The following is a 27314-nucleotide window of genomic DNA, read 5'->3' as shown; positions in this document are numbered from 1 at the left end:
AACTGTCGCACGGCGTTCCGGGTTCTATTGCTGTTGTGGTTTTCCGGATGGAGCCATCTGCCTCTATTCTGATTGGGGATTTTTGTTTGTTTATTTATTTATTTCACACATGAAATTGAGATATATTCTCCTTGACATGGCTCTCGCCGCCTATCTCGGAACACGGTGGCTTGTGTGATTTTACAGTGCGACTTTAACTCCTTCGATGCGTTTCAGACGTTTCATTGCCCATCTAAAATCACCCCCACCCAACAAACAGCTACGCTCCGCAATGCCAGTGCCAGTGCCAATGCTCCGTACGGAGCACTCTGTACTCATGTACATATGTACACAATTCAATGGCCGGCAGTCGAGCCCTCCGAACTCGTGATGACTGATTGGTGACAACTCACTTTTCCGGATAGTCACGGTCTGAATGGCCACATTGCTAGTCCTTGGGTTCTACACGTCCCGTCACGTAGGGCATTCATGCATATGGGCGCCGTGTTTGCGGTCTAGTGGTCGTGGTCGGCAATGTCGAGTATGCAGGTTGTGCAGACCGCCACACCCTCACTCTGGTGACGGAGCAAGATCCTCCTACTTACTTGTAGTATCCTTGGTCCGGCACGGAGAATCCACCAGACGTGATGGAGTAACAGCAATGCCTTTCCCACGGTCCCAGACAAGTCGTGGCCACCACAATCAATACACTCCATTGCGCAAGGCGTGTTCCATCAGCTTTGCCATTGTTCATTGACCGCCTCTTCCTTGACCGTGACCTCGTCGACAATCTCTTCCCTTTTCACCGCTACCCCATTCTCTTCAACCCTGACTTCTTCTTTTATCCTCCTTGCCTCAAGCACCTTCTTCCTCTCCGCAGCCTTACAAAGCCCACTCAACCCCAAATCGCAATCACCGCACCTCCTCCCCACCGGCAGGCAGACTGCCTGTCCGAAACCGACGAGCAGCCAGTTTATTTCTCGCCACTTGTCCCTCGGCAGCCACGACTGCAATGCGCGTCGCGTCTCTTCCGGGTTCTTCGTCTTGTTCCACCCCCAGAGGTTCGTGATCCGGTGGACGTGCACGTCGACGCCGATGCCTTCGGTGCGGTCCCACGCCGCGGAGAGGCAGAGATGGGCCATCTTGGGGCCGACCCCGGGGAGCGACGTGAGGCCTTCAATCGTGTCGGGGATGTCCCCTTTCCATTTATCCCGCAGGATGACGGCCGCTTGTTTGATGTACCTGGGTCATTAGCTAGGCCCATGAAATTCGCTCCTCTTGTGCATGTGGGGAGAGACGTACTTTGTCTTGTTGTTGTGGAATCCAACCGCCCAGATCAACTCGTTCAAGAGATTTGCATCCACGGCCAAGACGTTGTCCAGATTTAACCCCTGGCGGAGCGCCGGGCTTGTGTGGCGGCAGCTCCGTCTGTAGTCTCTTCATGGCCACGGCATTGACCGTGTCCTTTGTCTGGCTCGACAGCATGAGTGCTATGAGGGTGTGGAAGCGCTGGTCCTTGGGGGAAGCGTTGCGGTCCGCGAGCCTCTCGCATCCCATTGTGTCTACTGCCGCGCCGTGAGCCACCCCGCCCGGGGCGCGCATCTTCTTGACGGCGTTGTACATCTCTTGCCAGTCTGACGGGGGCGATGTCCTTTCTTCGCCGGTCGTAGGGTCCGTCGTCTTCTTTGCTGGTTTTCGGGCTCGCCGCTTCGCAGGTGGTGATGGTGCCGGGGACAAGGATTCCTCGAGGAGCTCGGTCTTCATGGCTTTCATGGGGGAGCCTGTGGATGTGCGCCGGCGGCGCTTGGGGGGCGGGCTTATGCTGTCTTCTATGTCCGGGGCTCTGGGGCCATTTTGGTCCGAGGAGGTTGAGGACGTGCTTGCGAAGGCGAATCGTGAGAGGGATCGGGTGGTGCGGCGTTGCGGGGATGTTCGGGTGACGGGTGCGCAGCCAAATAGTTTGGATGTGTCTTTTGATATTCGTGAAGACCTCATTTTCTGGGAGTTTTTGGTCGGTCCTCGGCCTGGGGGGTGGAATTGGAAGGTGTGAAATCTGAATCACGGTGGACGTGACGCGCCCTTGGCAGTGGTGCTGATGCATCGTGATTGCGAGCACTGTGGTTGGCTGGCCGCGGATTTGCAGTGCACATGTGTGCCTGCCCCTGGTTATCACGCTTTTCACGTCCAGGTTTAGAGTATTATACATACGTCAAGCAATGCCCGAGATGCACGCAATAGCTGTCCCGGCTATGTTGTTATCTACTCGAATACCATGTAGGATTTTAAATACCATGCTCTTGGCGGACACAACGCACACCACACTTGGATGGTTTTTAATCATGTAGGGTAACCCTTCTGGTTGCATTTCTTAGGCGCTTGGGCTGGCCAAGTTTGCATCACAAACGCTCGTGCCATTCATTTCATATTCTCTCTGGCCCATGCTTAATGCAAGGAATATGTGAACAAGTTCTCGTTGCCATGTATAATGTATACTGGGCCATCAAGGTTCCATTCTATGGACCGTATATTACCGGCGTGTCCCGCCACTCCCAGTCACCAACATCCCCTTTCCGAATGCAATAACTCCATACTTAAACACCGTTGACCTCATCATCAATCCACTTTTTGCGACATCATGACATGGAGTAACCAGATTTATAGCTTTCTCATGTCGACAACAGCACGGATACAGTCACCGCTCTTCATAACTTCGAAAGCAGAGTTCATCTCGCTCAGCGTCTTGCGGTGTGTGATGAACTCGTCGACCTTGAGAGCACCACTCATGTAGTCGCCAACAAGACTGGGAAGCTGAGAGCGACCCTTGATGCCACCAAAGGCGCATCCCTTCCATACTCGCCCAGTGACAAGCTGGAAAGCTAAACCGGCGTGTTAACGAACACTCCACTCATAACAAAATAACGGGGTAGATTACTCACGTCGGGTGGCGATCTCTTGGCCCGCAGCAGCGACACCAATGATGATACTCTGGCCCCAGCCCTTATGGCAGGCCTCGAGAGCAGCTCTCATGACAGCGACATTACCAGTGCAATCGAAAGTGTAGTCGCAGCCGCCATCTGTCATCTCAACTAGCTTCTCAACAACAGTCTGATCCTTCAATTCGGTAGGGTTGACGAAGTCGGTGGCACCAAACTTCTTGGCCCATTCCTCCTTGGCAGGGTTTACATCAACGACAATGATCTTACCCGCCTTGTTGACAACAGCACCCTGGACTACTGACAGACCAACGCAGCCAGCGCCGAAGACGGCAATGTTGGAGCCCTCCTCAATGTTGGCCGTGACACGGGCAGCGCCGTACCCAGTGGTGATGCCGCATCCCAGCAGACAGGTTCGATCCATGGGAGCATCAGTCTGAACAGCAACAACCGAGATATCGGCAACCACAGTATACTGGGAGAATGTCGACGTGCCCATAAAGTGAAGGAGATCCTTGCCCTTGCACTTGAATCGGGTTGTGCCGTCAGGCATCACTCCTTTGCCCTGGGTGGCTCGGATCTTGCCACAAAGATTAGTCTTTCCAGACTTGCAGAACTTGCACTCCTTACACTCCGGTGTGCTGTACACGAATAAGAGTTAGCAATCACGGCCCCGCGGGGGTCATTGCGAGCTTCTACGGGACGGAAGCACGTACTATAGGGCGACGACATGGTCACCAGGCTTCACATTGGTGACACCCTCACCGACGGATTCGACGATACCGGCACCCTCGTGCCCCAAGACGATGGGGAAAGCACCCTCGGGATCCTTGCCGGACAAAGTGTAGGCGTCTTTGTTCTTCCTGTTAGGTCGGGTGAAGCAGTCTCTGAGGGCATGGGAGTCCAACCTGTGTGGCACACGCCAGTGTAGTAGATTTGGATTCGGACTTCGTGGGCCTTGGGAGGAGCAACTTCGATATCTTCGATGCTGAGCTCCTTGCCGGCCTCCCAGGCTACAGCAGCTTTGCAGGTGATGGTCTGTTGCGCGACATGACGGTCAATCTTTCAGTCTCTGGGCAGCAGGCGTCATTTGGAGGGGTGAGCTTGCTGCTGGTGTTCTCGCGCGGTACACACCTTTCCGACGGTGTCGGCCATTTTGAACGATGTCAGTTCTGGGATGACGAATGTGTAGCTTTGCAGAGAGTAAGGCGAGTTGAAGGAGCTTCAACCAGTGTTGTGATGCTATGTGTAGAAAGTGTGCGGACGGACAGCTTTAAGGACAATCGAGATGCCGAGACGCCGAAGAGCGCCGGCAGCTACCCCGCGCCTGATGGGTCTGGTGGATTAATAAGGGCAGACCGCTTTGACACTGGTGCCAGTCAATGTACGAGTCAATCGGCCGGCACAAGTCGTTAACGGGCACCATGGGACATACGATTGATAAGTCCGTGTCCCTATTTCCGTTGACGAACGAACCGAGAAAATGATTCATCACCCAGGAGGCGCGACACGTGTCCATCCACAGGGCTCATAATCTCTGGCGTCGACCTGACATTCCGGACCCCGAGTAAGGTGTAAATAATCCGTGTTTGGGTACCGACGGGTGTCACTCGTGACATTGATACTATTAATTGAAAAGAGAGAAAATTCACATAGTAAATCGGGACCCATTTTGACTCAAGCAAGTACCAATACCTGTATTTTGGACCCGTGGGCACCTGTCTTTACACCATCCCTTGAAATGTGTCAAGGTCCAATATGTGTAGTGGACTGGGATTCTAGCTTATAAAGCATTATCTTGCAAAATACTTTATATTACTAAAAGATGATATAGTAGTATTAGTTCTAGTATTTTAAATGCTACTTTAAGCTGTATAAACCTCAAAAGATTAATAGTAGTTTATAGGCTAGTTCTGATAGTATAAAAGTACCAGCCCTGTATTGCAGAGAAGGTGGGGCCCTACATGTATTGGAGTCTTGGACCTTAACACATTCACTTAACACATTCAAGGAGACACTGAGCATACCCCGACGCGGCACTCTAATCAAGATCCGGCCCAGCCCCTAGAACGCTCCAGAAATACAAAGACCCGGGTATTAACTGATTTTGGCACCTTTATTCTCTATCTTGATTGCGTATTTTATCTTGAGCCACTGCCGGTAAGAGTGCGGCGCTGTGCTAGCGTGGCTGCCAACTGTGTCAAGTTCACTATGTACTAGGTGGATTACTTACTGAATATCTAGTCCAAGCGGTTGCATGCCTATTGCGTAAATTGATGGATTCCTATCTACAAACTTGAAAAGGTCCAAGCTATGAAGGAAAATGAGGATTTTTTTTTCTACTCGGGTTGAAGTATCCCCTAGACTGCGATAAGGCTCCAGCGAAGTCACGGGACCCACAACAGCTGGGTGACTTCGGGCGACTTTGGTAGTAGCCCGTCAATCGCGTTGGGGCTGCGATGTGTGTGATGTAGCTCTTTGTAACTTAAAGGCTTATTGGGACTTTTATTATAGTACAATTTAAGTGTGACATAAAGTACCTTTCATTTTCTAGTTTTTAATTGGCTTAAAATCCCTGCAAATACATGGATCCGCCCGGCTAAATTCCGGTCTCGATTGAGAGGCATTGGAGCTCCAAAAAATATACCAGAACGCGTTTGGGCAGCTCTTCATCAACACTTTGCGCCAAGCGGCAACTACTTCACTAGAAAGACACCACGATACATGCTCGCCTGTCTTTGAATACTGAGGGCGTGGGGCTTATCCCGTCCACTATCGCATTTGACTTGAATCTGGAAACGTGGATTCGACGGCAAGGTCGTCGCAATGGCGCACCGATTCGTAGTTCCCGACTCGAGCCCTGCGCCGTCCACCCCGGACAAGAAATCCAAGAATGGAATGACCTTCTCGTTTTTGGGCGATATGCCCTCGACGACACCAGCTGGACCGCCCCCATCATCACAAGCCTCCTTCACCCCGGCGGGAGCTCCTTCAGAATCCTACCTTGGGAGCTCCATCTTGCGAGGAGTAAGCACGAACAGTAAACCTTTCGGCTTCGCTGGTACTCAGTCACAGAATGCCCCGGGAAGAAATTTGTTTGGTCGCCCTGAGCCCTCTAATGCACCACTCGGCCACTCCGTTAGAGGTGGTCACCGCCAGCCTTCCAGCCTCAGCAGACAGTTTAGCATTAGCGATGAAGAAGCCGAAGTCGAAGATGCTGAAGGGGAGGACGCACTCCCACCGCACAGCCTGTTCCGCAAATCGAGCACCTTGCCCCACCGACACGGCGACGAGGACGATGAAGACGCAGAGGGCGACGATATCGAAGCCGAGATCGAACGATACATTGACGAAGACATGGAGGGCGATAAGAATGCTGAAGGCGAGGAGCGGGAGGAAGAGAAAGATGGACGGTCTGAGGAGGGCTCTGATGAAGGGGACTTGTTTCTTAACATGCGACACGATGACCGGCCCTACGGACAACCCATCATCGGAGAAGGTGACGACTTGATGATGCTGAATACTCCAGCCGCAACAGACAGAGTTCGAAAGGAAGCTGAAGATATTTTCCGACGGTCGTCGGCACGGCTCGGGGGCTCTATGCGACGAGAATTTCAGTTTGCGACAATTGCTCGAGATATGTATACCCAGCACGATGCCGCGAGAATTACAGAGACCCCTGACTTGATTCTCAAGACAGAGGACTTGGTATGCCGACTTTACGACGAGGGCATCGGAGCGGTGGATGATGCGGAGAAAATGGACAACTCTTTAGCCAATATTACGTTTCGACTGGTCAAGCTTTGGAATGACTATGTCGAAGACTTGCCTCAGCCTGAAGGGGAAGATTTTGCGACCATTGGACCTGGACCTGATGCTGACCCTTTTGAGAAGGCAGCGTACGTCGCTCACTTAATTCTGCGCTTGCACCACACCAGGTTTGATAACGACTTGGAAGATGAGAAGACACCGCCTCTGCCCGAAGTTCTTTTCGATTGGCAGCAAGCAAGCCACAATCTGTACCCGGACCAAATTCGCGAAATCAGCCGCTACAAGCCTGGCCCAGCTTGCCATAGCTTATACTGGCAAACGCTTCGAAACGCTTTACTCAGAGGCGATGTACGCGGGGCCTCTCAACTTCTCAAGAATGCCGGGTGGGAGAACGTTCGAAGGGGACCAAGAGGCGATAGTGCATACACCGGCAAAGCACTGGAAAATGTTCGCCGATTCGCGGAAGCGACCTGTGACATGCTGGAGAAGTGTCCAGCTATGGCAGGCGACTGGGACATTTGGAACAGCAGCTGGACTCTGTTTCGTGTCCAGGCTCGTGGGTCTCTAGATAGGCTGAAACTATTTGCTGAGGGTCGCGATACGCAACTTTCAGGGTCCCTGGATGGCAGCTACTCCCCTGAGCCGCAGTCCATGTCAACGATGGCCCGAAAGGCATCCAGTCAAATACCCTGGGATGTGTATGAAAACCTACAAATCGTGTACGGCATTGTTCTTGGAAACCACGAGTCTATTTTGGAGACAGCACAGGACTGGTGTGAGGCAACAATTGGGCTGTTTGGCTGGTGGGATGATGGAAGCCAGCGTCATAGAAACCTGAGGCTGTCGCATGCTCGAGGCTTCCGAGCGTCTCCTGGATCGCAGTTTGGGGCCTCATCGGACTACTTCGAGCGACTGGGTTCCGCATTCCGCCTTGTTCTTCAATCGGACATGAGCCCCAATCCTGTGAATGCCGTTGAAGTTGCCATTGCCTCCTGTTTTGAAGGCAACGTGAATGGCGTCATCGGGCTTCTAAGGATCTGGTCGCTTCCCGTAGCTTCCTCTGTAGCTGAGATCGCCTCACTGGGCGGGTGGCTACCTCCTACAGAGACTGCCAAGCCGTTGCCAATAGATACCTTGGATATGGATGACCTTGCTTTGCTCGGTGTAGTGCCACCCTCAACTGACGAGCTGGAAGGGCATCAAAGACACCACCCTTGTCCTGTACGCGCGGGAATTGGCCGGCATCGAGCGTCTTTCTGCCCAAAAAGATGGATGGGAAATGGCCATCCAAGTCCTCGGCAGAATGGACCTGCCGCAGAAGTCGGAGGAAACTATTGGGGAGCTTCTCCGAGATTTGTTTGTGACACTGGACGAGAATTCCGGCAGAACTGTCGACCGAATGTGGAGGATACTCAATGATCTTGGCATGATAACTTATGCCGAAGAGACGGCAGAGGTTGGTTTACTAATTTGCTCAACGTGAGAGGTGCTGTGGCTGACTTGATGATTTAGACGTTTGCCGAAATATTGTGTAAGGAGTCCCATAGATACGGCGAGGCAATTTGGTATTATGCCCTGTCACATCGACCAGACAGGGTGCGAGAAGTGTTGAATCTTCTCATAGCATATTCACTAATTCAATCGACGGCGTTCCCGCCTAAACACGAACTAGACGAAGACCTTAACAATTTGCTTTGCAAGAGAACAAAAACCCTGGAAGCTAAAGCAAAGCAAGATTTGGAGGCTGCACAGCTGCTGGGTCGGATGCTCAGCGGCTATGCCACGCTGCGGAATTTTTACGAGATTCGTGATGAGCAGAAGCTGGAGGAGATTTCAAGTACAAAAGCGAAAGCACTCAAGAAACAGGCTGCGATGGCCTTGATGGCTGTTATTTCCAGTGCAGATGATAATATTCGAGGAGGACTATACGATGAGTCCCGCGATGCGGTTGTCAGCGAGGACTTTTTGCTAGCCCTGCTCGGCGAGGCAACCGTCTTCATCAACCAGACGCCTTCAGCCATTTCTCTCGATCAGATTGATGTTCTGCTCAAGGCGGTGGAGGACGTACAAGCTGTGGGATCGCGGGTCTACGACTCTTGCGACTCCTTCTTTGACTTGGTCCTTTCGTCGGGGCAAGGTCTGAAGGGATCAACACCGGCGGATCTCATGAAGAAGTCGACGGCATCATTGAGCGGAAGCAGTTATGTAATGAGCGGGAGCTCCATGCTTGCCAGCCACATGCACAGGTCAACCATGGCTGGCGGTAAGACTACTCGGGGCTGGGACTGGAGGAAGGGATGGCATGTGTCCACTAAGGGCGAGGATGTGCTCCGGAAGCTGCGACTAGGGCTCTCGAAAGACCTTGCAGCGTTGTGGCTGGAAGATGCTGACGGGATTGCTGTATATTGATGATAATGGGGAGCAATATTGTACAATAATATAGTGTGTGTTTACGGAGTATAAACGGATGGGGAACGCATCGGACTATCGGCGCCGGGATGTGATTGCGTGATCCACAGGACCGAGACGAGCGAGAGTCGAGTGTCTCGAGTCTGGGACCAATCCGACAGCGTCAATTAAAAATTTGGACCCCACACCCAGGGTTCGGAGTCCCCAAGATACGTACAGTCATACTCATCTCTAATAATAAACGTCCCTTCTTGCACAGACAAGACTGTCGTTGTGAACACGATGGCTCCAATTGAACTGGCCAGCCGCTCAGGGGGCGCCATGACGGTACGAGCATACTCACGACGTTGCTTGATGTCCCAAAATTCCAATCAATGCTAATTTTCTGTCCCTGCAGTGTCTTTTGCGAGGCGCAGTGCGTAGCTCCGGCTCCGGAGCACACGCATCGTCACCGGCATCACCAGCACTATCCGCGCTGCTCACCCAACGCCGGCGCTTTTCAAGCGTCAAATCCCTGCCGCCAACCTACGAGAGGCTCTTCACCAAGTACACCGACGTGCGCAGGGTCCTGGGCGCGCAGCGCTTGACGCTGGCCGAAAAGATCCTCTACAGCCACCTCGACAACGTGGAGGAGTCTCTGCTCACAAACACCTCCAATGGGCGCCATGTCCGCGGCAAGGCCAACCTGCGCCTCAAGCCGGACCGCGTCAACATGCAGGATGCGTCTGCGCAAATGGCACTGCTGCAATTCATGTCGTGTAACCTCGAGCGGCCCGCCATCCCGGCCAGCATCCACTGCGACCACTTGATTGTGGGTTCCAAGGGCGCCGGCGACGACCTCGAGGCCGGCATTGCTGCCAACAAGGAGGTCTTTGACTTTCTGGAGAGCGCTGCCAGGAAGTATGGCATGGACTTTTGGCCGCCCGGAGCCGGCATCATCCACCAGACCGTCCTGGAGAACTACGCCCTGCCCGGGTTGATGATGTTGGGGACCGACAGCCACTCGCCCAATGCGGGCGGCTTGTGTACCGTGACGATTGGCGTGGGCGGTGCCGATGCCGTCGAGGCCTTGGTGGGCGCGCCGTGGGAGCTCAAGGCCCCCCGGATCCTGGGCGTTGAGCTGACCGGCAAGCTGGGCGACTGGGCGTCGCCAAAGGACGTTATTTTGAGATTGGCCGGCGAGCTGACCGTTCGTGGTGGGACGGGCTACATCATCGAGTACTTTGGCGACGGTGTCGAGACGCTGAGCCTTACGGGCCAGTCGACCATCTGCAACATGGGAGCCGAGGTTGGCGCCACGACTTCAATCTTCCCGTATACGCAGGCCTCTGCTCGTTATCTCCAGGCGACGCGCCGTGCCCACGCCGTCGACAATGTCAACGCTCTCCAGAGCTTCCCCGATCCGGGAGCCCCCGAAGACGCTCGCTTCCAGTTCAAGGCTGATGCTGGTGCCGAGTACGACCGGGTCATCAAGATCAACCTCTCCGAGCTGGAGCCTCACATCAACGGGCCCTTCACGCCCGATCTCGCCACTCCGCTGAGCAAGTTCAAGGGCGTCGTCAAGGACCAGCAGTGGCCGGAGAAGCTGTCCGCCGGCCTGATTGGCAGCTGCACCAACAGCTCCTACGAGGACATGACCCGTGTAGAGAGCTTGCTCAAGGAGGCCGCCGAGGCCGGTCTCAAGCCCGCTGCCGACTTCTACATCACCCCCGGCAGTGAGCAGATTCGAGCCACCCTCGAGCGTGACGGAACGCTGGACACCTTTGAGGGAGCAGGCGGCATCCTGCTGTCCAACGCCTGCGGCCCCTGCATCGGCCAGTGGAAGCGGCAAGACGGCGTCGAAAAGGGCACCTCCAACGCCATCCTGTCCTCGTACAACCGCAACTTCCGCGGCCGCAACGACGGAAACCCCGAAACCATGAACTTCCTGGCCTCGCCTGAAATCGTCACGGCCATGGCCTTTGCCGGCTCAACCACCTTCAACCCCATCACCGACACCCTCAAAACCCCGTCCGGCAAGCCTTTCAAATTCTCCCCGCCTCACGGCCTCGAAGGACCCCAGACGCCCTTCGAACCCGGCGTCCCCTCCCTCGGCGTGCTCTCCCAAGACGCCGACCCGTCCGTGCAAGTCGCCATCTCCCCGTCCTCCGACCGCCTCGCCTTCCTCGAGCCCTTCGCCCCCTTTCCGCAGTCCAATCTCACCGGACTCAAGGTCCTCGTCAAAGTAACCGGCAAGTGCACCACCGACACCATCTCGGCCGCCGGCCCCTGGCTCAAATACAAGGGCCACCTGCCCAACATCTCCACCAACACGCTCAACACTGCCGTCAACGCTGAAACCGGCGAGGTCAACGCCGCCTACGACCTCGACGGCTCCAAGCACACCATCCCTGAGCTGGCGGAGCTCTGGAAGACCCGCGGACAGGAATGGCTCGTCGTGGCCGAGCACAACTACGGCGAGGGGTCGGCACGAGAACACGCCGCTTTGCAGCCGCGCTATCTCGGCGCCAGGGTCGTCTTGACAAAGAGCTTTGCCAGAATTCACGAGACCAACCTGAAGAAGCAGGGCGTTGTTCCGCTGACGTTTGCGAACGAGGCCGACTACGACAAGATTGCGGCGGGAGACGAGGTTGCCACCGTTGGATTATATGAGATGTTGCAGAACGAGGGCAAGGGTGATGTGCAGCTCAAGGTGAAGAAGAGCAGCGGCGAGGAAATTTTTATCCCGACCAACCATGCGGTTACCAAGGATCAGGCCGGGTTCATTTTGGCTGGTAGTGCATTGAACTTACTCTCAAAGGGAATTTAAACAAGACACTGGCCAAAGGCCGAGCGCGGTCGTTCCTTGTTGAGTGGTCTGCTGTATTTTATTCCTTTTTCTTGGCGATGTTGTTGGCGTCTGGTATATCCAACAGAGATAGAATATTCCAATTGATTGAGTCACTTTAACCAACGTCCTGTACTGTGATATCCGTGTATATTCATTATTTTTGCTGGAGTCGCTGTTTATCTACTCTAACGTCAAGTCACCACATGGTGTTCATCAAAAAGTAATCGTATCTCAAATGGGTATATACCAAACGCCATGAAAGCCAAAGCCACTACAACCTTTAACTCCATTCGTCATTCATACTGGAGCTTAGTCACTACCCTCCGTCCCCAGGTCCGGAATCCCTCCCTGAGATAGGATCATGTAGTACTCATTCGCTTCCTGCTCGCATCTTTTAGATTCGCGGAGCCTTATGTCTTGTAAATTTCGTTGCTGTCTGAACCATTCGCAGGCTTTTAGCCAGTCCGGATTCTGTCGTACCTTCTCGGGGAGTTTTGACTCAGGCACATCCCCAAAATCCAGAGGCCTCCTATAGGCTCCTGGCTCTGGATTAGGGCGTTCTGGCATCTGATCACAGTTTACGTCTTGCGCTTTGGAAGATCCAATCCGCTTCCTCTGCAGCCATCGCAAACGTGCAGAAACTTTGCCGAACCAAAACTTGCGACCACCGCGTGCCTGGATCTCAAGAGCCTTTTTTTCGTGCCAAGCTTCAGACCTGTTGTGCATTCCATGGACAGCTGGGTTTGCGTAGATGTACATTCTCTGACCCTCGCTTGAAGCGGGCTTGTTTTCTATACGCGGACCGATCACCACCCCAGCAGGAGGAGGTGTCGCATCAGGTTGCTGATACAGAGCTGTGTCGAACGCAGATGAGTCAAATTGTACTGATTTGACTTTTATCCGAACGGCGGTTTCTGTAGGGGTAGCACCAGTCCTGTCCTGAAGAGGAACTTGCGAGGCGGGCCGAATGGCGTCTTCGACGACTCCTTGGGTTACCCTTGCACTAGCAGTGCCAGCAGAAGAGGTAAGTGCAACTTGTTGAACGCCATTTGGGGCATCTGGAGGCCTGTCATCGCGCTTTCGTTTCTGGCCTGGAGTGCGGGGAGTATCGCGAGTCACTATTTCACATATATGATCTGTGGATGGCAAGTCAGACGATGCGTCTGATATGGATGGCGATGGTGGGTTGACTTTGCTATTTGTGCCTAGGCGGTTAGCTGTGGCAACCTGCCCAGGCCCAGCTTTTTGGACGGAAGCAAGATTCTCTCCATTTGTAGCTGCTAAAGGTTCCGAATCAAGACTTGGTCCATCCTGTGTTAAGTCGATATACACCTGACCCTGACTATAATATGAGTTGTCCCCCTTCCGACCGGAACTTGTCGGCGGCGGCTGAGATCTGGGAATAGTTGACGTTGGTGAAGAGGATGTCTTGACCGGCACAGAATCTATTGGTATCCGGCTTATCGATTTCGGCTGTTCCATGATTGGTGCGCTGAAGGTGAACTCGTACAAGTTGTCATTGGGTATGCCAACCCTACTTGGTGGCTGAGAATCTAGTTCACGCCGCGTGCGGGTCGAGATCGTAGAGACCTGCCCTGCTGGCTGAGATGCATCTTGATATGAACTCTGGACAACATCTGGACACCATGATTGCCTACTCTGAAATGAACTCCGCGAAACTTGCGTTTGAATGGGTAGGTTTAGCCTTGTACCAGCATGATGTGTGCGGGCACGAGAGGCGTGTGGAATAAAATGCGAAGGCTTAAACGAGGCCGCTGTTGCCGCCGTCTCAGTGGGCACGGCAGGCGCGGCAGGCGTAGAAGATGAGTTGGATAGAATATGTCGGACTGGGGGAAGACGTGATAAATGAGTCGCTGTAGTAGAGCCCGGAAGAGGCCTTGGTGTCCTCTTGGCCGTGTATTTGTGTGATCCAGTTTTCTTCGCGACTCCTACTGCGGAAGTATTTGCAGTCACACTACTTTGAGAGCAAGCTGAGGATGTTGCCTTTTCTTCAGGGCCTAGATTGCTCATAATGCTCGCTCATGTCAAGGTATCGTGATAAGCTTTGCAGAAGGGGAGAGCTGTATAGCCCGCATCTGTGCAGCTGAACTTGAGGCGTCCCCCGAAGCGCCGGAGAGGAATTCACCAGCGACGAGACATTGGTGATGGCAAACTGATGAACTCGAGGGAAGAGAAAAATCTTGTTACGAGAATGTACTATGCACAGATGTGTTAGAATAGTTACTTGTCCATGCACCCGATACAAGAAGGGAAACAAAATAGGACAGCGTCAGATCTTTTCAGTTATTCATTTTGGACTTCAGCCAAGGAACAGCAGCGGTTATGAGTTGACTCTTGCAGAATTGTGACAAATTAATGCATTCTGTTTGTCGCGGCCTTTGGTCTTTGATCCGTGGAATATGAGAATCAAAACTCCAGTTTGCGACGCGTGATGTACGTCGGGCGTGCTACCGCGAAACCTGTAAGGCAACGTTCCCAAGGGGATTTTCAAGAGCACGCAGACGCCAGCTTAATCCGACTCCCATCTAACGTAATGTAGTCTGGGGTGGCTTGCTGTTAGAATTGAAGAGACTCAAAACACAGAAGGTTCCGCTCGGTCAGACCTTTTACCACATGGCATCACTCGCTGCAAGAGTTGGTGGGGGATTGTTGAAAAGTAACAAGCAAACCAGTCAAGCTAGACTCACCAGACTTTGCAGAGAAGCCCCGTGCTAGTAATGAGAAAACTCAAACAAGGTTCCGGGCGCTTCGTAGGGTGCAGCTGTGGTGAAGCCAAATAAGCGGCTGTGGGACAACGAGGCAAACGAGGTGACACGTGAGCCTCAAGCTGCGAGGTTGAGTCTCCTACTTGCTGTGAGACAGCCCATACAGTTGTCGGGTGAATAGGAAACATAGACGGGAATGACCTGATGCGAAAGATGCCGCATCAAGACCAAACGCGGCCGAAGAGAAGGGGAGTGGAAAAGGTGGTCGAATGTCGAGTATTTGCGTTTGGTGAAGGAAACATCGAAGGAAGCCAGGTCGAGTTTCCGGGCTGTCATAGTCGCTGAGCGCTTGGCGGGGCGGGATGCACAATGCACATCCGGAGGAAAGTGGGACCGTCTAGGCCTAGTCGCTCATCCCCACCTTTGAGTCGCTGACTGGCTCGACTGGCACAATACCACAAAGACTATGCAGTTACTTGGTGCTGAGCATGTGTGTATCCAGGGACTGGGTGCTAACTTCCATGTGTCTGGGTGGTGAGTGAAAAGCCTTGCAAGTGCCTGGGCACCTGAAACATGAATGGCATCTTGTATCTTCGACCCTGGCGATGCTGACATATTGTTGCACATAGATGAGAATGACATGGAGAAAGTAGGAACGACTCAAGCAAGTACTAGGCACGGGCGGGGCCCGGATATTGAAAGCGAGGGGCCACCTGGAGGGGCCAGGCGAACCTTGGCAAGCTGGCTTTCATCCACCAAGCGCAACCCTTTGGCCATTGAAGCTTCGTGGCTGCTTAGGCCTGCCTTGCGTTCCCTCTGCCTGCTGCTGGCTTTGCGCGCCGCTGAACCTGCGCAAGTCGTGCGCATTTCAGAAGCTGCCGATACATGCATCTTTGCATATTTTCACCTTTGCATATTTTCATCGGCATCGAATCGAGCGAGTGGTTGACTCCTGTTGACTGCCTACCCAGTAGGCATCTTGCCTGGTCATGGACTTTCTAAAGAATGCCGTGGCATCTGCCATTGCCACGGGGCCTCCCTTTCCATACAACTTCGGAGATAAAGTCGACATTGACGAGTCCGTTTTCACTCTGTACAATGGAACCAAGAGGGTTCGGAATCACGCTGCCTCTCTGTGCCTACGATTGCACCGTATGCTAACCCTCTGGTTTAGGAAGACGGGTCAAACTGCAGCATCTTTTCCTTTGATATCACAGCCAACAGAGGCCGCCTCCCTCTGGCTAGAAATGCGCTGAAGAAATTACGGACGATGCGACACCCCGGAGTTATAAAGGTGTTGGATACCGTCGAGGTATACAATGCCGATTTGCTATTCCCGACTTGAACCTTTTTGCTGAGTCCAGACCAGACCGAAACATACATATATATTGCCACCGAGCGGGTGGTTCCTCTTCGATGGCATGTGCGCCGAAAGAGTCTCGCCCCCGAAACAATTAAATGGGGCTTGCATAGTGTTGCGGTGCGAAAGATATGTCTTGCAGAAGAAAGGCATCCTTATTTGCTAACGACTTCTTAGAGAACTATCAAGTTTATTAATACCGATGCGTCGTCGATCCACGGAAACCTCAAAGTGGGATCTGTATATACGTCGGAAAGCGGAGAGTGGAAGCTGGGCGGGTTTGAAGTTTTGAGTAGCGTTAAAGACGACGAATCTGCCATCTATGTGAGCATGAGCAATTTCTCAACCGCCAATGTCAGTTGCTGACCATTCCTGTAGACATATGGAAGCTTAGTACCCGATTCATCTCGCTATGCGCCGCCAGAGTTGGCTCAAGGTGGATGGGATGTCATCAAGAAGAACCCTCACTCAGCGGTAGACTCCTTCAGCTTTGGAGTACTGATATTCGAAACATTTAACAATGAGTACAACGGAAGCAGCCAAGCTGGCCAAACGAAGAACATCCCTCCAACGATGCAGTCAAGTTACAAGCGACTCTGCAATGCTAATCCCAAGGCTCGTATTGCAGTATCCGCCTTTCTCGAACAAGGGAACAGGACGGGGTCGTTCTTTGACAGCCCCTTGATCAAATTAACGGACGGCATCGACAACCTCGGAATGAAATCTCCAAGTGAGAGAGAGGAATTTTTGAGGTAATTCGACATTGCAAGATGCTCTCTCATGTCTCAAGACTAACAACATGGCAGCGATTTAGACCAACTCACTGACGATTTCCCCGAAGAGTTCTTCAAAATGAAGGTTCTACCAGAGTTGATCAAGTCGGTTGAATTTGGCGGCGGCGGCCCTAAGGCTCTCGGTGTCATTCTGAAAATCGCTGCCAACATGTCCAACGACGATTTTGAAACTAGGATAACACCATTTATTATCAAGATGTTTGCAAACCCAGATCGAGCTATACGAGTATATCTACTGGACAATCTACCGTTGATAATCGACCGACTCCCTCAAAAGATTGTCAACGACAAGCTATTCCCACATATAGTTAGGAGCCCCTGGCACGTATTTGAGATGACCCTAGCTGACACTCTCACGTAGGTCACGGGATTCACAGATGTTCAACCAGTCGTTAGAGAGCAGACACTGAAGTCGGTTCTCCTTCTTATTAGCAAGTTGTCTGATAGGACCATAAATGGTGACCTGCTCAAGCACCTGGCGAAAACTGCAAACGACGAGCAGCCTGGTATCCGAACAAACACCACTATCTGCCTAGGAAAGATTGCTAAACATCTTGGAACATCTTCTCGCTCCAAAGTTCTCATCGCCGCATTTACACGGTCCCTGAGGGACCCATTCGTCCACGCCCGAAATGCTGCTCTTATGTCACTTGCCGCCACTGCAGAGTACTTCACCGAAGAGGACTGCGCCGTCCGCATTCTCCCCTTAGTCTGCCCATTGATGATTGATAAGGAGCGAATGATTCGAGATCAGGCAAATCGCACCATTGACTCGTATCTTCAGAAGGTTCGCAAAGCTGCATCGGCCATGCCTGACACAGCCCTCCCCCCTCCGAAGGCGGGAGAAACGCAGCCTGCAAGAATGGGGACGCCGCAGCAGAGCGGTTCTGCTGGCTGGACGGGTTGGGCAATATCTTCCTTCACTAATAAGCTTTCGACTGCAGCCGGCGATATGCAGACAGCAAACGGCGGCTCGGGTGTCAACTCACCAAAACCAACCTCGTCACCTGGCCCTGAAACTAGACGATTGCCAAGTACCTCTGCATCTACTCGACACAAACAAGCTATCAGCCCGCCGCCTCCCCAAACATATGGGACAACATCACCGAGCGCCAGTGCAATGGCAGATGCCTTCTGGCAAGGATGACGGATTTGATGACGCAGGTGATGCGTGGGGGGAAATGGGAGACGATGATGAGGTTATACCATCGTCAACCACGAGCAAGGCCCCTGAAAAGGCTGTACCGTTTGATGACGGAGAAGAACCAGATTTTGCTGGGTGGCTAGCAGCCCAAGCACAGAAGAAGAAGCCCGGATCAGCCAAACCACTACCCAAGGGCCTGTCAAAGTCGACGACGACGAAGAAACCAGCTGCCAAACCAACCGCAAAGCCTGCTGCTAAAGTACCGGCGGCCAAGAAGATTGACATGAAGCCGAAAGAGACCGATGACGATGATGGATGGGGGGATGGGTGGTAAATTCCACGTTGCTACCTGTGCAGACTGTAGTGATGGCCAGTGTGGCAGGGAAAGGTGAGTTTCGCGGAGTCAGTGTCGTATGGGGGCGCATATGTGAGCATTGGGATACCATATAATGTGAAATTTGACCATGCATCATGGATTCATGGATAGAATGTGCATAAATAATAAATAGACGTGACTCGGGTTCAATGTTGGTGATGTAAGTGAGTGCGAGAAGGTGATATGAATTCATGATTGATATGCGATAAGGCGTCGTTTTACATATTCCCAACCAAGCCATTCTCTCCCTACAATTATTCATATAACTTTTGTTCATGTATATTGCACAACGCTAACAGCGGCATAACGCAACTGGTAGATGTGGGTCATCCTTGTAGGGCGGTGAGTATGCTAGTGCCTCTGAACCCGGCAGAAAAGTATCCAACAAGCCGTGCATGTGCCCAAATTTCCAGCCTCTTTCAACCATTTCCACAGTCAACCCCCCCCCCCCCCCCCCCCACCCCCCCCCCAAAAAGAAACCAACAGCCGATTTTCGCAACCAACCCAACGAAATTCCGGGCCGACTGTACAGTTGTTGCAAAAAAAAAAAAAAGAGAAAAAAAAAAAACAATGGCGCAAGGCGCAATAAAACAGTCCACCAAAGCCAAGGCCCCCAAGGCAACGCACTCCAAAAAACAAGCCTCTAAGGTGAACAAGCCGCAAAAGGCAAAAACAAGCCTTGAGAAGGCTCACAAGAAGTTCTCCGCTGGCCTGACAGCCAAGACGGAGGCGTTACTGGGCGAGAGAGCAGGACACTTGGAGTTGATTGGGAAGGGTAAGAAGGGCAAAGACAAGAAAGTTTCCATCAAGGGCGGGTCGAAGAAGTTTGGCTGAGGGGAAAATGGTTTTTTCACAGCCACTTACCATGGCCATGATTTTCTACGCGGTATAGCTGGGCGTTGTGGGATCTTTTATTACATTTATGATCTAAAGTTTTTTTTTTTTTTTCCCCTTCCCGTCTCTCTCTGCTGCGGTTAGAGAGTGCTCTCGATGCTACATTCTCGTCCTTCGGCCACGGCATCCAATATCTGCGTCACAACCGCAAAGTCGCGGTCTACATGGACCTTCCAATTCGACACGGCTACACGGACTGCGGCTTCGCCCTTCCACTTGGTCCCGGAGACGTACATTTCCCTGGTGCGGTTGATGCGGTCAACCAGCGCGTCATTTACGTCTTTGCTCCTAGCTCGGAAGAGCAGGGTCATGAAAATGCCGTCCAGCGGCGCGCTCTCATCCGGCAGAAGTTCGTAATGCGGCGACTCGCGCAGATACGCAGCTAGCTTGCGGCACAAGGCAATCATGTTGGAGAGCAGTTTGGCAATGCCGGGACGCCCCTCGCTGAGCAGCACGGCGTATGCTGGCAGCGCGCGGAAGCGGCGGGAATTTTCGAGACCAATGTTCAGAGGCGATGGGATCGTGGCTGCTGCTGAGGAGGCGAGATATGCGGCGTTGGGGTTCACGAAGACGGACGAAAGGGTTGACGCGGAGCGCGTGAAGAAAATGCCACAGTCGTAGGGCTTGTCTTGGTTAGTCTGTCGGTTTTTGCGACGAACGGAGGAGCGGGAAGTAGGCGGCATACTACGTTGAGGAGTTTGTGGCCGTCGAGTGTGATGCTGTCTGCTAGTTGGATGCCGTCTGTTCTTTGCTTCAGCAGCTGATGTTGCGGTTCGTCGCCGAGAGCCCTCGCAAATACACCCATGGCTAAAACAAGTCAGTAATGGCATCTTGTGCGCGGAGACACACACTAGCAACTTGCCGCCGTCGACATGAATCCAAGCACCATAGGTATCTGCCAGCTCCCTCACCCTCTTCCACTCCTCAGGCCCTTGCAACGCGTACCCGCCGGTATTCACATCCCCCGCGGTAATCGCGATAATACTCGCCGTGCCACGCCTCCTCAACTCGCCCTCTAGAGCATCGATATCCAGCCTCCACGGCTGGTTCTCGCTCAGGGCCAGCTCCTTGACGCTCCGTCTCCCCAGCCCAACCACGCTCGCCGCCTTGGAAAGCGAGCTGTGTCCCGCGCTCGTAAGCACCTGTATCTCCTCAACACCAGCCCTCGCACACGCCGCCAACAAACCCAGCTCGCCCACGCCCTCCCCGCCAAGCCTCCTATTCACAACGATCTCCCGCCCACAGGCCAGCCCGAGAATATTGCTGGCCGTCGCGCCCGTCGTAAACGTCCTGCCGGCCCACGTCGCGCCGCCGACATGCAGCCTCAACAGCCGCACGAGCATCTCCAGCGCGGCATCTTCCACGGCCGTGGCAGCCGTCTGGGCCGGCAGGTGAACCTGCACATTTTGGTCTGTCCGCGAAACGACATTGTCTGCCCACTCGGCGATGGGCAGCACGCCGCCTTGTGACGAAGCCGTAGTAGCGGCTGGAGCGGGCTTGGCCGGTGAGGGCGGGGACGATGTCCCTGATGATATGGGATGCCGTGGACGAGGGCGGCTGGCCTTGGAGATAGTTGGGCGACTGGGGGTCGGGAAGAGACGATTCGGCGGCTTGGATGGACGAGTGTGGTGGGAGGGTTGGCCCGTATGAGGCGCGGGGGTCGTCGCGCTCCGCGAGGCGGGGTTGTATGGCGGAGAGGCTGAAAATGTCGCCCATTTTTGTTGGCCTTTGGTGGTTGGCAGGAAGAGGGACCATGAGGTTTGAGCAAGTTGTCAAGGGTCAAGTGCAACTTGGATGCGAATTGTCGTCTGGAGGGCGTGGCATGTTTGCGCCACGCTTGCGGCCCACTACCTGGCAGGTGTGTTTGCAAGGCTCGACTTCTGATATTTGACAAAAAAATCGAGACGGCATCATCATCATTCAAGCGGGAACAAGACGGGTCGAGTGTCCATTGGGGGGTTTCTGTGCAACCCGGGCCTCGAGACGGTCAGTTTGGAAACACGAGACTGTGCCGTATTGCGACAACAAAAGGGGAAAACATCCCCAGCAGCACAGGGCTTAGTCTTGCCTCAACCGTGGAATAAAAGTACAGCACTCCATACATGAAATACCACTGATCACACAGAGGGCGGTCAAAATGTAAATGTATTCCCGCAGCCGAATGGCGAACCAGACCCGGCAACACAGTTCGTTCCGCAAAAGGAGCAAATCCTGTCCGGTGAGAATCTATCGTCTACAGTACACATTCCTCGCTGTCAGACATGCCGTCTATGTTCCCAAGTACCAAGCCCCTCGGCCTGTTTGGTATCCAAAAAATCTACCTGGCCACAAGGGGACAAAAAAAAAAAAAATTGTACACGCCCATCACGTCTGCCTCTACGCTGCTGCGTCTAACGGGCCAGAGCTTGAGCGGGCATCATGTTCGGCCCAGCTGTATCCCTTCGTCATGTGTCCCATTTTTTCTCATTGAATATGTGGTTTTTAAATATTGCGCCGGTTGAATGCGCATTTTACAGCTTGGGCGCCTCGGCGACGGTGCCAATCTTGTACTTGTCGCCATACTTCTTCAGCACGCTCTCGGAGTGGTACTTCCAGAAGGCCTTGGTGGCATTCTTGCCAGCGAATCGCTTCAGGATGCGGTCGCCGCCGGGGTGCTCGGGGAGGAACTCTGCAACGCGTTAGCCACGTCAACTGGTCGTTTGGCTCATGGTCGTCGCCAAATGGCATCTTAATTGCCGAACACGACGCTCCATCACGTGAAAGTGAAAGATGGCAAGCCCAGCAGCGCGGGTGACCAGCTCACACGCCATCGGCCGTGTAAAAGGATGCTGTCGCGACGGCAGAGGAAAATGAAAACGGATTGGATAGTCCGGCCGATGGGGGCGGGAGCCGGAAATCACGTACTAGTAATGTCATAGACGTTGTTCTCGACAATCAACCACATGCCGTCGGCCTCTGTCTTGTGCTTCTGCACGTCGGCAACAGTGTAGGTCTCGGACATGTTGAATATGGCGTGGAGACGGCGTGGGAAGTGAATTCGGTTTCGTTGTCATGAGAAATTGGAGAGACGAGGAGGTTGAAAGGACGGGAACCGGCGAGGTTAAAGACGGGAAGCTTAGGATGGGATAAATTCATTGTTTAGCATTTTACCTCGGCTCAGCCTGGCCACGCGCCCGCTTGGGGTCGCCTCCGCCCACTTGGTCCCCCAGTCCGGGGTGCCGGGCAAACTGGTCCGGCCGACGTCATGGGCCTATGAGCGATGCTGGATTGGTCAGACGGTGCTTGGCCGAGTACTAGCGCCATTTGCCATTTGGCGGTGGCCGGGCCGCCATGGTAATCAGTCCCAGTTGGGACACGCGAGAGCCTCGGTGGGAAACATGCTATCCTGTCGTCGTCGGCATCAAGATGAATTCCATGCGGGGGTGATATTCCCGAACGATACCTACCTAGATGCCGTAAGCAGGAAGACACCTTCTTCAATATGCCTCGAATTTGTTTGTTTTTTGAAACAAAATAGTGCCCCATCACGAATTGTCATCAGAATGGCAAAATCGTCATGCTCATGTACAAACATAGTCTCTCTCCACGTGGAAATCTCGGGGCCAATGCAATCCAAATACAAGCCGGCAATCAATGTACCAAACACCACGACACTCCGAGTCTACATGTAGTCTACACCTCATGCACCGGAATCCCCCTCCTCAGCGCAATCCTGAACCTGTCCGCAAACGCCGACGTACCACTACAATCGCTCTCCTGCCTCTTCTCCATCGCGATTGGTAGCCACTCCTTGATCTTGTTGACTCGATTTTCGTTCTACACGCCGCTTGGTTAGCAAATAATCCCTACCCCCCCTTTCCAAAACAAGGGGTACTCGTCTATAGTCACACCAACCGAAGGATGGGTACTCAGCATCTCAGGCACTTCCTGGCCTCCCGTCTTCTGAATCATCTCCATTCTCTGCCAAAACCCAACCGCCTGTCTGGGATCGTAACACGCCTCCGCCATCATTATCAGCCCAATGTAATCTGCCTCGCTCTCCTGCTTGCGCCCCATGGGGAGGTAGTACAGTAGATCCTGTAGAAAGAAACCGCCCGCCAGTGTCCAGATTCCAAACAGCGCCAAGCCGGGGATCGCCCCGGCCAAGAAGAACAGGCTGCCCGCCGTGAGGTTTCCCACCCACGCGGCGGAAAGCCGCTCGGCAACGTGCGACGCGGTATTGTGCGCGATTTCGTGCCCGAGCACGGCGGCGAGCGCGTCCTCGTTTCGGCAGACGTTGAGGATGCCGCTGTGCACAAAGACCTTGCCGCCGGGGAGGACGAATGCGTTTGCGGTCCCTGTAGCGATTCCCACCACGTGTAAGTCCATCGGTGACCCGATATACTGATTTTGGGCCAAGAATTGGCAAGAGCACCTACTGTTGTCTGCGATGACGCGAATCTCCCAGTTCAACCCTGGCAAGCCACTCACCGGAATCAACCTCTTCATAACCCTCTTGACCAACATGCATCTTGGATCCCAGTCGGACAAGAAGTGGCCCCCCTGCTCCTCGACAGCTAGTATAACGGCCTCGGCAGCTCGAGAATGCGCTCGCTCGACCAATTTATCTGACAGGAAGTTGAACCGCCGCCTCCCCGTGACCGGCACCGTCTGGGAATTGTAGATGTAAAAGGCAATGGCGCCAATGACGGCAATCACCACGACAGCCTTGGAGTTGCGTGACCGCCCGGCCGAGGTGAGTCTGCGAGCGATAATGTCGGGCACGAGCGGGCGGGCATTTCGGAGTCGTTCGTAGGGATCTCGGGAGCTTTGGAGTCGGGATTGTGAGAAAGGGCGAGGGCCGACTGTCGCGCGTGGTGTGACCGAGATGGCTGTGGTTATGGCGCTGCGTGAGAAGCGCCGGCTGGGCCGTACGAGCCGCGACGGAAGCATTCTGGACCTGAATGGCTGGGGGGCACAGCCGTGTCAATCGCACTGCACGAGCGTGAAGAACGGTTCCTCGCTTGTTGGGAGCACAAATGATGAAGCTTGTTGGGAGTGAGCGGCTGCGGGGCCGCGCAAAACGGGCGTCGGCGCACGCGACTGCAACTTTGGACTGCGACAACACCCTTCGCAATCTTCACTACCGGGCTTCTGTGTAGTTGCACAACTGAATTTTGTCTCTTGAATTTCTTACTCTGTACTATGCAATTTTATCCTCATCAATTTCCGGTTGACAGCGATCGCAATTCCCCAATCCCGTCTTTTGTCAGTCTTGGCTTGATTTGTGGAACTATTCGGTTATCGCGTCCAACCATTATGGATATGACAGTCTCCGGGTTTGGATACGCGGGCGGCACGAGTTCCTAATGAGCGAGATGTTACTATGGTGGACAGAAATCGCGGATATAGGGCGGTTGGTTAAGCAGTAGTAGAATTGCATAGACGCTGACCACGAGGTCGGAATTGGACATCCATTTTCTAGCTGTAGTTAAACTTGCATGCTCCCTTAGTGCGTTTGAATCATGGACTGCTTGTGTACGTATGGGTCTGTCTTGTGTTCCGAGTACCGCTAGGCATCATAAATAACTAATGCTTCGCCGCTAGACGTCAAAGTCCATGCTCATCAGTAATGCTAATACTCTCGCCCGACGCCTTGCCCTGTGCTTTTGGATGACAAGCAAATTTAGCCTCCCGGGATGTATGAACCTGGTACCCCAAAAAGGAAGGCCATCACTTCTTCTCGAACCGGTGATGCAACCGCTAGAACGAACAGTATTCTCCTTCCCCTGCATATGGCAAGGGCTTGGACAAGTATTCCCGTTCCAATCAACATGAGCCTCAAACCTTTTCTCCTGGATAAGGTTTTCTACCCCATACAACATACACCGGCATCCAAGCGTGCACCCCAGGGTCCGATATCTCTCGGCGTACGTCGACCAAGGAGACCTGTGACATTGTTAGTGCTTGCTGATTCATCACTGCTCGTATAGCACAATATACGAGTCAGCCGACCACAAGTAGCATACCTCGATTTCCTCTGGGCTCATATTAAACACTCTGTGGAATAGGCTGAGAGAGAACCCGCTCAGCCCAGATAGGAGATTCCTCTCCCACATCTTGCCGATTTCCTTCAAATGTGCATCTTTTGCCCATCCATTGGTGGGGACCTTGAATGTGATCTCTTGAACGTCGATGAAACCGACTCTTTCGTAAGCCTCCCTCATTATTGCACCAGTAATCAACGGACGATTACATTTATTGCCAGCTATCGTGATGTCATTCAGCCATCGTGCCAACGCCCCGCCGGCATTTACGGTGCCATCATCACACCCCAGGATACTGTCAACCTCCTGCGATTCAAAGTACCCTCCAGGTTCGAGAGAATCGAAGGCCTGCTGAACAATTTGCTTTTCGAACGATTCCCAGCATCCACTGGTAACTCGAGTGTGAATGAAATCAAACTTGTGTGAGTAATCCCAGGGATCAGACCTAAAGAATCGGCGGATTCAGAAAAAGGTTAGACTCTTCCGGGACACTGTAAGCTTCAAGGAGCAGACGAAATGATAACTTACGAGTCTTCGACGAAGAAGTTAACATTGGGGGGCACTTCGTCGGGTTGAATGGGTGACAAATCAGTGGCAATAACCTCCGCCGTAGGGAACAAATCACCCATTTGGATAGCCCAATCGCCTAGCCCCGTAGCAATGTCAAGAATATAACGCGGCGGGCTTATTCTACTCAAAGGAGAGAAAAACAATCTGCCATCAAAGAGCTTTGATAAAAGTTCGCCTTGTAGCACAAGTCGTTCGCGTTCTGATACGTCGTTCGGGAAAGCATATGCTGTTGGTAACTGTTAGCCTTGAATTTTAAGTAGAGGATCCCCATAGGGAACACGGTAGAACCAAGCACAGAGAAACACTTTCTATTTTTGTTTTCGGGATGGGGGGAAATGTGACACCTACATCCTGCTCTATAAGCGTGGTATGTGCGCCCAAATTCTTCAGGGTAGTTCTGCACACTATCTGACAGAGATTCGGAGGCTTTCTAAATGGGGATAGTTTTTCAGTATGCTGACAAAGTTGGCAACTGAGAATATGCGTATGGATTGATCCATCGAGATCTGACATACTTTTCCTATACACTTGGCCATTAAGGCGAGAAATTTCAAATTAGCTGTTGTTGGCAGGTGGCTGGCAGTGAAAATCAGGTTCAGGCTCATTTTGCACAACTTACATTAGACCCTGTAGAACTACTGTTCTCAGAAGGCACGTTGAATGTAAATTCAAAGTTCTGGAAATTTGAATTCGACGACTCCTTTTCCCACACCCCATTCCCATTTTGGTTCGTGTTTGTGTCCACCATCATGTCAGTAGCATGATTTTTTTGGGGGGAAAGTCGAGTCCATAGAGTAATGGCCGTTTTCAGTGTAATGTATGGGACGACCGAGGATGTGGTCGTCTAACAGCAGCAACAGGTTAGGTACTGGAAAGCAGAGCGTGGTCAAAGTCCCCAAGACCTGTTGGAAAAGACCTAAAGGATGAGTGACGAATGGCAAGCGGGAGTCAAGAAGCTTGTAACGTAGATCTTGATCTTCCTGTGTGTGCAGGCAGAACTCCCTGTTATGAGGATGGGAGGGTTCCCAGAAAAGTACAACCTGAGTCGCGATGCCCCATTCGACGGCAGGGCAACTGTGCTTTGATCAATAGACCCGTGTCCATATGTACAGGGGTAATTCTGCGTCGTTGTGATCCAGTTTGAATTGTACACATCCAACAAAGGATCGCTATGGATCAAAAAGGCGGTCGTCAATGAGCAAGAAGATTTCTCGAGACAATGAATGTGTTTCAAGCTTGCCAAACATGAAAACGCCGACGCCCAAGTAGCTAGGCTGAGATTCACAAGAACTTGAGAGGGATGGCAGCAAAACCAGGCACTGGGGCACTTCGGTGGGTTTCGGCAAAATGCTGCTCCAAGTTGCTTCGGACGAGGTTTGCATGAAGATGCGTTGGCCGTTTGACCGTGAATATTGACAACAGGGCAAATTGGGGAGATGGAAGCTACAAAGCACACATGGATTTTTCCTCGTCAATTTGGGTTTCTCATGATTGTCGCCATG

The 27314-nt window shown here is 52.9% G+C and overlaps 14 protein-coding genes across 14 annotated transcripts; 6 read left to right on the top strand and 8 right to left on the bottom strand.

The window, feature by feature from the left end:
• Nucleotides 1–713: 713 nt before the first annotated feature.
• NTH1_6 (alpha,alpha-trehalase nth1) lies at nt 714–1121 on the bottom strand (the record flags this gene model as incomplete). The annotated part of the gene is made up of 1 exon (XM_066118864.1): nt 714–1121. One exon carries the CDS (start codon nt 1119–1121, stop codon nt 714–716), a length of 408 nt encoding a protein of 135 aa, XP_065976385.1.
• A 64-nt stretch (nt 1122–1185) lies between these two features.
• NTH1_5 (alpha,alpha-trehalase nth1) lies at nt 1186–1974 on the bottom strand (the record flags this gene model as incomplete). The annotated part of the gene is made up of 2 exons (XM_007812061.2): nt 1186–1221; nt 1282–1974. 2 exons carry the CDS (start codon nt 1972–1974, stop codon nt 1186–1188), a joined length of 729 nt encoding a protein of 242 aa, XP_007810252.2.
• A 660-nt stretch (nt 1975–2634) lies between these two features.
• FDH1_2 (formate dehydrogenase (NAD+)) lies at nt 2635–4067 on the bottom strand (the record flags this gene model as incomplete). The annotated part of the gene is made up of 5 exons (XM_066118863.1): nt 2635–2855; nt 2916–3553; nt 3629–3764; nt 3821–3950; nt 4047–4067. 5 exons carry the CDS (start codon nt 4065–4067, stop codon nt 2635–2637), a joined length of 1146 nt encoding a protein of 381 aa, XP_065976384.1.
• A 1671-nt stretch (nt 4068–5738) lies between these two features.
• Nucleotides 5739–8102, top strand: ACO2_3 (aconitate hydratase; the record flags this gene model as incomplete). The annotated part of the gene is made up of 1 exon (XM_007808490.2): nt 5739–8102. One exon carries the CDS (start codon nt 5739–5741, stop codon nt 8100–8102), a length of 2364 nt encoding a protein of 787 aa, XP_007806681.2.
• A 345-nt stretch (nt 8103–8447) lies between these two features.
• ACO2_2 (aconitate hydratase) lies at nt 8448–9092 on the top strand (the record flags this gene model as incomplete). The annotated part of the gene is made up of 1 exon (XM_066118862.1): nt 8448–9092. One exon carries the CDS (start codon nt 8448–8450, stop codon nt 9090–9092), a length of 645 nt encoding a protein of 214 aa, XP_065976383.1.
• Nucleotides 9093–9341: 249 nt separating this feature from the next.
• Nucleotides 9342–12041, top strand: ACO2_1 (aconitate hydratase). Its single transcript, XM_066118861.1, has one exon. The coding sequence runs from the start codon at nt 9805–9807 to the stop codon at nt 11899–11901; it is 2097 nt and encodes a 698-aa protein (XP_065976382.1). The 5' UTR covers nt 9342–9804; the 3' UTR covers nt 11902–12041.
• Nucleotides 12026–14933, bottom strand: J3458_005536 (uncharacterized protein). Its single transcript, XM_007808489.2, has 2 exons — nt 14631–14933; nt 12026–14483 (listed from the first exon to the last, which is right to left on the bottom strand). Exon 2 carries the CDS (start codon nt 13951–13953, stop codon nt 12232–12234), a length of 1722 nt encoding a protein of 573 aa, XP_007806680.2. The 5' UTR covers nt 13954–14483; nt 14631–14933; the 3' UTR covers nt 12026–12231.
• Nucleotides 14934–15637: 704 nt separating this feature from the next.
• On the top strand, nt 15638–17949 carry CEX1_2 (Nuclear aminoacylation-dependent tRNA export pathway component; the record flags this gene model as incomplete). The annotated part of the gene is made up of 7 exons (XM_066118860.1): nt 15638–15760; nt 15823–15960; nt 16018–16128; nt 16186–16332; nt 16387–16760; nt 16815–17109; nt 17164–17949. The coding sequence occupies 7 exons, from the start codon at nt 15638–15640 to the stop codon at nt 17947–17949; spliced, it is 1974 nt and encodes a 657-aa protein (XP_065976381.1).
• A 34-nt stretch (nt 17950–17983) lies between these two features.
• Nucleotides 17984–18280, top strand: CEX1_1 (Nuclear aminoacylation-dependent tRNA export pathway component; the record flags this gene model as incomplete). The annotated part of the gene is made up of 1 exon (XM_066118859.1): nt 17984–18280. The coding sequence occupies one exon, from the start codon at nt 17984–17986 to the stop codon at nt 18278–18280; it is 297 nt and encodes a 98-aa protein (XP_065976380.1).
• A 32-nt stretch (nt 18281–18312) lies between these two features.
• Nucleotides 18313–19156, top strand: J3458_005533 (uncharacterized protein; the record flags this gene model as incomplete). Its single annotated transcript, XM_066118858.1, has 2 exons — nt 18313–18334; nt 18903–19156. The coding sequence occupies 2 exons, from the start codon at nt 18313–18315 to the stop codon at nt 19154–19156; spliced, it is 276 nt and encodes a 91-aa protein (XP_065976379.1).
• Nucleotides 19157–19296: 140 nt separating this feature from the next.
• On the bottom strand, nt 19297–20559 carry J3458_005532 (uncharacterized protein; the record flags this gene model as incomplete). The annotated part of the gene is made up of 3 exons (XM_066118857.1): nt 19297–19839; nt 19902–20023; nt 20079–20559. The coding sequence occupies 3 exons, from the start codon at nt 20557–20559 to the stop codon at nt 19297–19299; spliced, it is 1146 nt and encodes a 381-aa protein (XP_065976378.1).
• Nucleotides 20560–21726: 1167 nt separating this feature from the next.
• On the bottom strand, nt 21727–22217 carry J3458_005531 (uncharacterized protein; the record flags this gene model as incomplete). The annotated part of the gene is made up of 2 exons (XM_007808486.1): nt 21727–21884; nt 22121–22217. The coding sequence occupies 2 exons, from the start codon at nt 22215–22217 to the stop codon at nt 21727–21729; spliced, it is 255 nt and encodes an 84-aa protein (XP_007806677.1).
• Nucleotides 22218–22634: 417 nt separating this feature from the next.
• OMA1_2 (metalloendopeptidase) lies at nt 22635–24247 on the bottom strand. Its single transcript, XM_066118856.1, has 3 exons — nt 23635–24247; nt 23111–23553; nt 22635–23032 (listed from the first exon to the last, which is right to left on the bottom strand). The coding sequence occupies exons 1-3, from the start codon at nt 24146–24148 to the stop codon at nt 22889–22891; spliced, it is 1101 nt and encodes a 366-aa protein (XP_065976377.1). The 5' UTR covers nt 24149–24247; the 3' UTR covers nt 22635–22888.
• Nucleotides 24248–25036: 789 nt separating this feature from the next.
• Nucleotides 25037–26563, bottom strand: OMA1_1 (metalloendopeptidase; the record flags this gene model as incomplete). Its single annotated transcript, XM_066118855.1, has 6 exons — nt 25037–25144; nt 25225–25687; nt 25771–26038; nt 26161–26242; nt 26328–26339; nt 26432–26563. 6 exons carry the CDS (start codon nt 26561–26563, stop codon nt 25037–25039), a joined length of 1065 nt encoding a protein of 354 aa, XP_065976376.1.
• Nucleotides 26564–27314: the final 751 nt, after the last annotated feature.

This window comes from Metarhizium acridum (genome assembly GCF_019434415.1).
Source record: "Metarhizium acridum strain ARSEF 324 chromosome Unknown scaffold_31, whole genome shotgun sequence".
Lineage (NCBI taxonomy): Eukaryota > Fungi > Ascomycota > Sordariomycetes > Hypocreales > Clavicipitaceae > Metarhizium > Metarhizium acridum.
Note: the sequence above shows the minus strand (reverse complement) of the source record. Positions and strands in the feature narration are given on the sequence as shown.

Excerpts from the sequence above, each read along its gene's own strand:
- ACO2_1 (XM_066118861.1), top strand. The coding sequence starts at position 9,805 with ATGCAGGATGCGTCTGCGCAAATGGCACTGCTGCAATTCATGTCGTGT.
- OMA1_2 (XM_066118856.1), bottom strand. The coding sequence starts at position 24,148 with ATGCTTCCGTCGCGGCTCGTACGGCCCAGCCGGCGCTTCTCACGCAGC. Across the intron at positions 23,554-23,634 it reads TCGCGTCATCGCAGACAACA|GGACCGCAAACGCATTCGTC; the intron begins GTAGGTGCTCTT and ends GAATCGCTACAG. Across the intron at positions 23,033-23,110 it reads TGCTGAGTACCCATCCTTCG|AACGAAAATCGAGTCAACAA; the intron begins GTTGGTGTGACT and ends AGCGGCGTGTAG.
- J3458_005536 (XM_007808489.2), bottom strand. The coding sequence starts at position 13,953 with ATGAGCAATCTAGGCCCTGAAGAAAAGGCAACATCCTCAGCTTGCTCT.